Source organism: Nipponia nippon, unplaced genomic scaffold (genome assembly GCF_047370975.1).
Source record: "Nipponia nippon isolate SJK-2023a ecotype South Korea unplaced genomic scaffold, ASM4737097v1 scaffold_72, whole genome shotgun sequence".
Taxonomy (NCBI): domain Eukaryota; kingdom Metazoa; phylum Chordata; class Aves; order Pelecaniformes; family Threskiornithidae; genus Nipponia; species Nipponia nippon.
The window spans coordinates 200001-210000 of record NW_028262394.1 but is presented as its reverse complement, the minus strand read 5'-3'; the positions used below and the strand labels follow the sequence as shown (position 1 = coordinate 210000).

The 10000-nt window shown below is 73.3% G+C and overlaps 1 protein-coding gene across 1 annotated transcript; it reads left to right on the top strand.

The window, feature by feature from the left end:
• The first annotated feature begins 4172 nt into the window (after positions 1-4172).
• Positions 4173-9013, top strand: LOC148050704 (uncharacterized). Its single transcript, XM_087741081.1, has 3 exons — positions 4173-4265; positions 6725-6992; positions 8269-9013. The coding sequence occupies exons 1-3, from the start codon at positions 4173-4175 to the stop codon at positions 8958-8960; spliced, it is 1053 nt and encodes a 350-aa protein (XP_087597207.1). The 3' UTR covers positions 8961-9013.
• The last annotated feature ends 987 nt before the right edge of the window (positions 9014-10000 follow it).

Genomic DNA, 10000 nt, shown 5'->3' with positions numbered 1-10000 from the left:
GAAAGGAGACCACCCTGCCTGAACACCGGACACTGCCGTGGCACCCTATTACGGGGAGCACGGAAGAGCCGGCCCGCCGGGGGCCCTCTCCGACGCGACCCGAAAGGCCTCATCGATCAGTGAAAGGAAAGAAAGGAGAAAAAGGAGCGGAGGCCCCACGGCCAAGGTTCCTGGGACAGCGACGGCCGCACGCGCCCTCCACCACCCGGGGGTGGGCGGCGGACGCGGGGCTCTGCGTGCGAGCGAGCAGGCAACGTCCGCGAGAGGTGCTCCGACGGCCTGAACACCGGCAGAGCCGGCCCGCCGCGGAGCCTCTCCGACGCGCCTGGGGACGCCTCAGCGGGCGCTGCCTGGGGGTCTGGATCGGCAAAATGGGGGAGCGGGAGGTGCCGCCGGCCACCCGCTCGGGACAACGATTCCCTTTCACTGAGGTCAACGGGACCGGGAGAAGGCTGCGGCTAGCTCGAGTCCCCCGGTCTTCCAGCGTTCGAGAGTGCCAGCGACCGCCGCCGGCCGCCGGTCTTTTGCCCAGCCCGCGGGGAACCGCTTCCCCCGGGGAGAAGACTAACGACGCCAGGAAGGCTTGACACCCGCCCCGGGCCGTCTGGCTTTCGGCTGCCGGCCACCGCGACCGGCCGCCGCTCTCCGCGCCCGCTTCGCGGGCTCCGGCTTAGGGCCGGCGGAAAGAGAGAAAAGGACGAGGCGCCGCCACCTCGGCCCGTGCTAAACGCAGTCCCTTCACCGAGCCCTCCCGGCGCTCAGGGCCGGCCGCACACCACGGGCCGCCCCGCGTACGGTCTCGCGCCGGCAAAACGAGGGCGAGGCGCCGCCGCCTACGCCCGCGCCGTCATCGGGCTCTCGGGGGCCGGGGAAAGCCGCGGCAGGCTCGAAACCTCCCCGGCCGTCTGCGTTCGGCTGCCGGCCACCGCGACCGGCCGCCGCTCTCTGGCGCCCGCCTCGCGGGCTCCGGCTTAGGGCCGGAGAAAAAGGGCGAGGTGTGCCGCCAACCTCGCCCGTGCCACAGGCACTGGGCCCTCCGGAGCCAGGGCAAGCCGCGGCAGGCTCGAAACCCCCGGCCGTCTGCCTCTGGCGTCTGCCGGCAGTAACCTCGCGCCGTCATCGGCCCCCTCCGGGACCGGGGAGGAGAAACCGCCGCAGAGGCTGGACCCCCCTTTTCTTCCCCGGCCTTGCGCGTTCGAGAGTGCCGGCGACCGCCGCCGGCCGCCGGTCTTTTGCCCAGCCCGCGGGGAACCGCTTCCCCCGGGGAGAAGACTAACGACGCCAGGAAGGCTTGACACCCGCCCCGGGCCGTCTGGCTTTCGGCTGCCGGCCACCGCGACCGGCCGCCGCTCTCCGCGCCCGCTTCGCGGGCTCCGGCTTAGGGCCGGCGGAAAGAGAGAAAAGGACGAGGCGCCGCCACCTCGGCCCGTGCTAAACGCAGTCCCTTCACCGAGCCCTCCCGGCGCTCAGGGCCGGCCGCACACCACGGGCCGCCCCGCGTACGGTCTCGCGCCGGCAAAACGAGGGCGAGGCGCCGCCGCCTACGCCCGCGCCGTCATCGGGCTCTCGGGGGCCGGGGAAAGCCGCGGCAGGCTCGAAACCTCCCCCGGCCGTCTGCGTTCGGCTGCCGGCCACCGCGACCGGCCGCCGCTCTCTGGCGCCCGCCTCGCGGGCTCCGGCTTAGGGCCGGAGAAAAAGGGCGAGGTGTGCCGCCAACCTCGCCCGTGCCACAGGCACTGGGCCCTCCGGAGCCAGGGCAAGCCGCGGCAGGCTCGAAACCCCCGGCCGTCTGCCTCTGGCGTCTGCCGGCAGTAACCTCGCGCCGTCATCGGCCCCCTCCGGGACCGGGGAAGAGAAACCGCCGCAGAGGCTGGACCCCCTTTTCTTCCCCGGCCTTGCGCGTTCGAGAGTGCCGGCGACCGCCGCCGGCCGCCGGTCTTTTGCCCAGCCCGCGGGGAACCGCTTCCCCCGGGGAGAAGACTAACGACGCCAGGAAGGCTTGACACCCGCCCCGGGCCGTCTGGCTTTCGGCTGCCGGCCACCGCGACCGGCCGCCGCTCTCCGCGCCCGCTTCGCGGGCTCCGGCTTAGGGCCGGCGGAAAGAGAGAAAAGGACGAGGCGCCGCCACCTCGGCCCGTGCTAAACGCAGTCCCTTCACCGAGCCCTCCCGGCGCTCAGGGCCGGCCGCACACCACGGGCCGCCCCGCGTACGGTCTCGCGCCGGCAAAACGAGGGCGAGGCGCCGCCGCCTACGCCCGCGCCGTCATCGGGCTCTCGGGGGCCGGGGAAAGCCGCGGCAGGCTCGAAACCTCCCCGGCCGTCTGCGTTCGGCGGCCGGCCACCGCGACCGGCCGCCGCTCTCTGGCGCCCGCCTCGCGGGCTCCGGCTTAGGGCCGGAGAAAAAGGGCGAGGTGTGCCGCCAACCTCGCCCGTGCCACAGGCACTGGGCCCTCCGGAGCCAGGGCAAGCCGCGGCAGGCTCGAAACCCCCGGCCGTCTGCCTCTGGCGTCTGCCGGCAGTAACCTCGCGCCGTCATCGGCCCCCTCCGGGACCGGGGAAGAGAAACCGCCGCAGAGGCTGGACCCCCTTTTCTTCCCCGGCCTTGCGCGTTCGAGAGTGCCGGCGACCGCCGCCGGCCGCCGGTCTTTTGCCCAGCCCGCGGGGAACCGCTTCCCCCGGGGAGAAGACTAACGACGCCAGGAAGGCTTGACACCCGCCCCGGGCCGTCTGGCTTTCGGCTGCCGGCCACCGCGACCGGCCGCCGCTCTCCGCGCCCGCTTCGCGGGCTCCGGCTTAGGGCCGGCGGAAAGAGAGAAAAGGACGAGGCGCCGCCACCTCGGCCCGTGCTAAACGCAGTCCCTTCACCGAGCCCTCCCGGCGCTCAGGGCCGGCCGCACACCACGGGCCGCCCCGCGTACGGTCTCGCGCCGGCAAAACGAGGGCGAGGCGCCGCCGCCTACGCCCGCGCCGTCATCGGGCTCTCGGGGGCCGGGGAAAGCCGCGGCAGGCTCGAAACCTCCCCGGCCGTCTGCGTTCGGCTGCCGGCCACCGCGACCGGCCGCCGCTCTCTGGCGCCCGCCTCGCGGGCTCCGGCTTAGGGCCGGAGAAAAAGGGCGAGGTGTGCCGCCAACCTCGCCCGTGCCACAGGCACTGGGCCCTCCGGAGCCAGGGCAAGCCGCGGCAGGCTCGAAACCCCCGGCCGTCTGCCTCTGGCGTCTGCCGGCAGTAACCTCGCGCCGTCATCGGCCCCCTCCGGGACCGGGGAAGAGAAACCGCCGCAGAGGCTGGACCCCCTTTTCTTCCCCGGCCTTGCGCGTTCGAGAGTGCCGGCGACCGCCGCCGGCCGCCGGTCTTTTGCCCAGCCCGCGGGGAACCGCTTCCCCCGGGGAGAAGACTAACGACGCCAGGAAGGCTTGACACCCGCCCCGGGCCGTCTGGCTTTCGGCTGCCGGCCACCGCGACCGGCCGCCGCTCTCCGCGCCCGCTTCGCGGGCTCCGGCTTAGGGCCGGCGGAAAGAGAGAAAAGGACGAGGCGCCGCCACCTCGGCCCGTGCTAAACGCAGTCCCTTCACCGAGCCCTCCCGGCGCTCAGGGCCGGCCGCACACCACGGGCCGCCCCGCGTACGGTCTCGCGCCGGCAAAACGAGGGCGAGGCGCCGCCGCCTACGCCCGCGCCGTCATCGGGCTCTCGGGGGCCGGGGAAAGCCGCGGCAGGCTCGAAACCTCCCCCGGCCGTCTGCGTTCGGCTGCCGGCCACCGCGACCGGCCGCCGCTCTCTGGCGCCCGCCTCGCGGGCTCCGGCTTAGGGCCGGAGAAAAAGGGCGAGGTGTGCCGCCAACCTCGCCCGTGCCACAGGCACTGGGCCCTCCGGAGCCAGGGCAAGCCGCGGCAGGCTCGAAACCCCCGGCCGTCTGCCTCTGGCGTCTGCCGGCAGTAACCTCGCGCCGTCATCGGGCCGCCTCCGGGACCGGGGAAGAGAAACCGCCGCAGAGGCTGGACCCCCTTTTCTTCCCCGGCCTTGCGCGTTCGAGAGTGCCGGCGACCGCCGCTGGCCGCCGGTCTTTGCCCTTGGATCCCCGCACAGGGGTCTCTGCCGTTCCCTCTCGTGCCGCTCTGCCAACGGCCGCGCGATACCCCTGCTACGGAAACGACTCACCGCTCGCTCCTATAGTATGGGCCGGTACGTCGCCGCCCCCGGAAAGAACCAAGACGGCCGTCTCCGCCCACGGGGGAGGCGCGCCAGCGACGCCGACTTCTACGATGACGTAACTGGAGGCAGCAAACAGCAGCGACCCCTTCGGCAGCTCCGAGGAGCGGAGCGGACAACAGGTCTACCCCTCAGCCCCGCCCGGAAATGCGACTAAGTCCCGCCGGAGCCGGGTAGACCTGGCCGCCCTGTCCGACGGACGCTCCGGCAGCGACAGGCCGGGGTCGCCGGCCGCCACTGGCGGCCGACCCGGGCTCCCGGAGCCGGGTAGACCTGGCAGCCGCCTCCGGCTCCGGAGCCGGGTAGACCTGGCGGCCGCCGCGCGCGCCGGAGCCGGGTAGACCTGGCAGCCGCCTCCGGCTCCGGAGCCGGGTAGACCTGGTGGCCGCCGCGCGCGCCGGAGCCGGGTAGACCTGGCAGCCGCCGCCGGCTCCGGAGCCGGGTAGACCTGGCAGCCGCCGCCGTCTCCGGAGCCGGGTAGACCTGGCAGCCGCCGCCGGCTCCGGAGCCGGGTAGACCTGGCAGCATCCTCCGGTGCCGGAGCCGGGTAGACCTGGCGGCCGCCGCCGGCTCCGGAGCCGGGTAGACCTGGCAGCCGCCGCCGGCTCCGGAGCCGGGTAGACCTGGCAGCCGCCGCCGGCTCCGGAGCCGGGTAGACCTGGCAGCCGCCGCCGGCTCCGGAGCCGGGTAGACCTGGCAGCCGCCGCCGGCTCCGGAGCCGGGTAGACCTGGTGGCCGCCGCGCGCGCCGGAGCCGGGTAGACCTGGCAGCCGCCGCCGGCTCCGGAGCCGGGTAGACCTGGCAGCCGCCGCCGGCTCCGGAGCCGGGTAGACCTGGCGGCCGCCGCCGGTGTTCGAGCCGGGTAGACCTGGCAGCCGCCGCCGGTGCCGGAGCCGGGTAGACCTGGCGGCCGCCGCGCGCGCCGGAGCCGGGTAGACCTGGCAGCCGCCGCCGGCTCCGGAGCCGGGTAGACCTGGCAGCCGGCTCCGGTGCCGGAGCCGGGTAGACCTGGCAGCCGCCGCCGGCTCCGGAGCCGGGTAGACCTGGCAGCCGCCGCCGGCTCCGGAGCCGGGTAGACCTGGCGGCCGCCGCCGTCTCCGGGGCCGGGTAGACCTGGCAGCCGCCGCGCGCGCCGGAGCCGGGTAGACCTGGCAGCCGCCGCCGGCTCCGGAGCCGGGTAGACCTGGCGGCCGCCGCGCGCGCCGGAGCCGGGTAGACCTGGCAGCCGCCTCCGGTGCCGGAGCCGGGTAGACCTGGCGGCCGCCGCGCGCGCCGGAGCCGGGTAGACCTGGCAGCCGCCTCCGGTGCCGGAGCCGGGTAGACCTGGCAGCCGCCGCCGGCTCCGGAGCCGGGTAGACCTGGCAGCCGCCGCCGGCTCCGGAGCCGGGTAGACCTGGCAGCCGCCGCCGGCTCCGGAGCCGGGTAGACCTGGCAGCCGCCGCCGGCCCCGGAGCCGGGTAGACCTGGCAGCCGCCGCCGGCTCCGGAGCCGGGTAGACCTGGCAGCCGCCGGCGGCTCCGGAGCCGGGTAGACCTGGCGGCCGCCGCGCGCGCCGGAGCCGGGTAGACCTGGCAGCCGCCGCCGGCTCCGGAGCCGGGTAGACCTGGCAGGCGGCTCCGGTGCCGGAGCCGGGTAGACCTGGCAGCCGCCTCCGGCTCCGGAGCCGGGTAGACCTGGCGGCCGCCGCCGGCTCCGGAGCCGGCTCGACCGGGCAACTGCCGCCGACCGCGGAGCCAGGTAGACCTGTCGGGCCCCGAGGAGCCGGGTAGACCTGCCGGCCGCTCTGTGCTCCGGAGCCGGCTGGGCCGTGTGACACGGTTCTGCCGGCCGGGGTGGGCTCCGGGGGGGGCGGCGGCGGAGGCGGGGGGGTGGGTGGGGGGGTGGTAGTGGTGGTGATGGGGGTGCAGTTTTTCGATATTTAAGCGAATCCGGTACAGAGGCCACCCTCTCCCGGTTCTGCCGGCCGGGGAGGGGCGGGTCACGCAAGACTCACTTGATCTCCTTCGCTTTCGAGATTAAACGTCGATAAAATATTAATAAACAATTTTTAAAAATTTTTATTTCTTTTTTTTTCTTTTTGTTTTTTTTTAGAGGCGGCGGTCCCCGTGACGAGCCGCCCGGCTCCCCGGCATGTGTTTGCCGTCCGCCGGGAGGCTTCAGGACCCCGGGCGCCCATAGCCGGGTCCGGGTCCCGGCGCTGCCGGGCGCTCGGCGGCTTTTGGTTTCGGTTTCACGGTGTGGGTTTTGGGGGGGGGGTGTGGGGGGGTGGGGGGGGTGTGTGTGGATGTGCGTTTTGTTCCTTTTTTTTCCCCCCGCTTGCCATCGTTTTATTTTACTTTGACTTTTTACAATAAAATAAATAGCTTAAAACACACATCTGCGATCCTGCGGACGCCCCCGCCCCCCGCGACATACGCGTCTCAGCCAGCCGAGACACACACACCCCCCACTCCCCCCCCCCCCCACGCGCGCCCCCCCCCCCCCCCCCCCCCCCCCCCCGGCCCCCCCAGCACATAGCCCGCGCGCGCGCGTGGTCCCCCTCCCTCCCTCCCTCCCTCCCTCCCTGCGCTGCAGTTGCAGACCCGCAGCCTGGTAGGCGCGGCCCCTCCCCGACCCCAGACTCTCCGGCGCCCCGGAGCAGCAGGGGTGGGGGCGTGGTCCCCCCGTTGCCCGGCAACCGGGCCCCCGCCCGCAGGGAAAGGACAGCGGTTCCCGCCGCGCCAACGGTCCCGCTCTCAGACGCGGCGGCGGCAGCGGCAGGGAAGGGAGGCTGGCGCAGAGGCAGGTGAGAGCGGTCGGCGAGCAGGCAGGGAGCCTGGCGCAGAGGTAGGCTGGGGCGGGGGGGGGGGGGGGCCCTGTGTCTCTTTTCGGAGAAGATTGCTGTTTGGGTGGGTTAGGGTTTTTTTTCCTTCCCTTTTGTGTTTTTTCTCCTCAACCACCCAACACACCACACCACACACACCACACGCACCCCAGCCCCCCCACCCCCACCCCCACCTTGGCGTTCGCTCGGTTTTCCGCCCGCGGGGGGGCGGGCAGGCGCGCAGCAGTGCGAGTGACTGAGTGAGTGGGAGAGAAAGGCGGCAGCCGGGGCACGGGCACGGCAGGGTAGCGACTCGGCAGCCGGGGTGAGAGACCGCACGCCACCGGGACTCCCCTCTGCCGCCCGGGCACGGAGCCGGCAGGAATGCCGCCGGGTCCTAAAGTCTCCCGCCTGCCTTCCCCGGGGCGGCAAACCTGCCGGAGGAAGGCGCGGGGGTGGGGGGGGCGCTAGCGGGGGAGGGGGGGGCGGTGGGGGGGCGCCGCCGCGCTCGCCGCGAACCACGTGGCGGATGGCGGGGGGGGGGGGGGGGGCGGCGGTGCGCTGGCGGGGGAGTGGGGGGGGGCGGTGGGGGGGCCGCCGCGCTCGTCGCGAACCACGTGGCGGATGGGGGGGGGGGCGGCGGTGCGGTAGCGGGGGAGTGGGGGGGGCGGTGGGGGGGCCGCCGCGCTCGCCGCGAACCACGTGGCGGATGGGGGGGGGCGGCGGTGCGGTAGCGGGGGAGTGGGGGGGCGGTGGGGGGGCCGCCGCGCTCGCCGCGAACCACGTGGCGGATGGGGGGGGGGGGGCGGCGGTGCGGTAGCGGGGGAGTGGGGGGGGGGGCGGTGGGGGGGGGCCGCCGCGCTCGCCGCAAACCACGTGGCGGATGGGGGGGGGGGGGCGGCGGTGCGGTAGCGGGGGGGGGGGGGGGGGCGGTGGGGGGGGGCCGTCGCGCTCGCCGCGAAGCACGTAGCGGGGGGGGGGGGGGGGGGCACGACAACGTCAGTGGGAGACGCACACGCGCGCACGCGCTCCGCGTGCCTACGCGCGCCCGTCTGGGGGGCGGGCGGGCGCGTGCTCGCCCATGCGCGTGGAGCGGCGGGCTAGGGGTTCGGGCCGGGGGTTTACGTTTGCGGGCGCGTGCGCGACGCGGCCGGCGGGGGGCTCGGGCCGGGGGCCCGTTTAGTTTGGGGTGCGCGCACGCAGGAAGAAACGGAAAAGATTCGTGAGGCTGTCGATAACGCCGCCTTCTCTGTTACAGCCCGCGTTGCCGGCGGTGTCGGTGTCCGGCCCGCGCCCTTGCCGGTCGAAGCCGTCCCTGGGAAAGCAGCCGCCGCCTGCCTCGGCCTGGGGCAGAGACCTGGGTCCCCAGGGCCGGTCTCCAGCGACCGTGCGGCAGGGCCCCGGCCAGGGCCGGCGGAGAGAGAGGCGGGCCGCGCTTCTAACAGACGGCCGTCGGCATTTCCGCCGCCGGCGGGATGCGTTGGAGCGGTGAGTCCCACCGAGAGGACGGGCCCGGCGGCCTTAGGCGAGGGGGGACCGCTGCTTTGCCGGCGGCGGGGAGACGGCCCGGGGCGTTCCCGATCGGCCGGCACGGCGGCCGCGAGAGCGCCTCGTCTCCGAGGACGCTCGGCGAAGTCGGCCTGGGCCACGGGGACCGTTTGTCGGGCAAGCGGCCGGCCAGGACTCTCTTCAGAGGCCTGCGAGACCGCCGTCCCTCGGAGGCCCGGCCGCGTCCCCAGAGAGGCCTTCTCGGGGACGGAGGCCCGTCCCGGGAATCGCGGCGCCGGCTGGGCTGGGCTGGGCTGGGCTGGAGCGGGCGAGAGGCCCGTCCGGCCGACGAGTGACGGCCCGTGCTTTTTCTCCGCTCCGGCCAGGTCTCGAGGCGACGTGGAAGGGGCATGCCGCCCCAGGCCGAAAGCAGCTTCGCCCGGAGCCCGGCGCCGTTCTTAAGAAGGATTCGGCCTAGTCATGACGCGCAAGCAATCGACATCGTTACGGAGCTCCAAACTAAAAAATAAAAAAAAAAAAAGCGACCGGAAATTATGCCAATGTAAGTCAATAATAAAAACTCTACCGCACCATGAACTCGGTTAGTAGTAACAGTGACATTACTGGCGTTAAGGACTTACTGTTACTCGGAAAATATCATCGCGAACGTTATTTATTACTATTATGATGATGATTATTAGCGTTAGCCTTAGCGTTGTCGTCGTCATTGCTAAAATATTAATCTAAATATATAACGCTAATCTTTATGTTAATATTTTTATATTAAAAGGCAATAAAAAAAAATTAGAACCGCGCCCACGACTAAAGCAAAACAAAACAACACAGACAAAACAAAACCGAAACACAAACAGAAAAACAGGGAGGCCAGGTCTAACCCCCGGGCTCCGGGCAGGGCGGCCAGGTCTAACCCCCGGGCTCCGGGCAGGGCGGCCAGGTCTACCCCCCGGGCTCCGGGCAGGGCGGCCAGGTCTACCCCCCGGGCTCCGGGCAGGGCGGCCAGGTCTACCCCCCGGGCTCCGGGCAGGGCGGCCAGGTCTACCCCCCGGGCTCCGGGCAGGGCGGCCAGGTCTACCCCCCGGGCTCCGGGCAGGGAGGCCAGGTCTACCCCCGGGCTCCGGGCAGGGCGGCCAGGTCTACCCCCCGGGCTCCGGGCAGGGAGGCCAGGTCTACCCCCCGGGCTCCGGGCAGGGCGGCCAGGTCTACCCCCCGGGCTCCGGGCAGGGCGGCCAGGTCTACCCCCCGGGCTCCGGGCAGGGCGGCCAGGTCTACCCCCGGGCTCCGGGCAGGGCGGCCAGGTCTACCCCCCGGGCTCCGGGCAGGGCGGCCAGGTCTACCCCCCGGGCTCCGGGCAGGGAGGCCAGGTCTACCCCCCGGGCTCCGGGCAGGGCGGCCAGGTCTACCCCCCGGGCTCCGGGCAGGGCGGCCAGGTCTACCCCCCGGGCTCCGGGCAGGGCGGCCAGGTCTACCCCCCGGGCTCCGGG

What these genes read in the sequence shown, in the direction of transcription:
- LOC148050704 (XM_087741081.1), top strand. Translation starts at nt 4,173, where the DNA reads ATGGGCCGGTACGTCGCCGCCCCCGGAAAGAACCAAGACGGCCGTCTC. An exon ending in ACGCCGACTTCTACGATGAC is followed by an intron (nt 4,266 to 6,724) that starts GTAACTGGAGGC and finishes CCCAGCACATAG; the next exon opens with CCCGCGCGCGCGCGTGGTCC. An exon ending in GGAGGCTGGCGCAGAGGCAG is followed by an intron (nt 6,993 to 8,268) that starts GTGAGAGCGGTC and finishes TCTCTGTTACAG; the next exon opens with CCCGCGTTGCCGGCGGTGTC.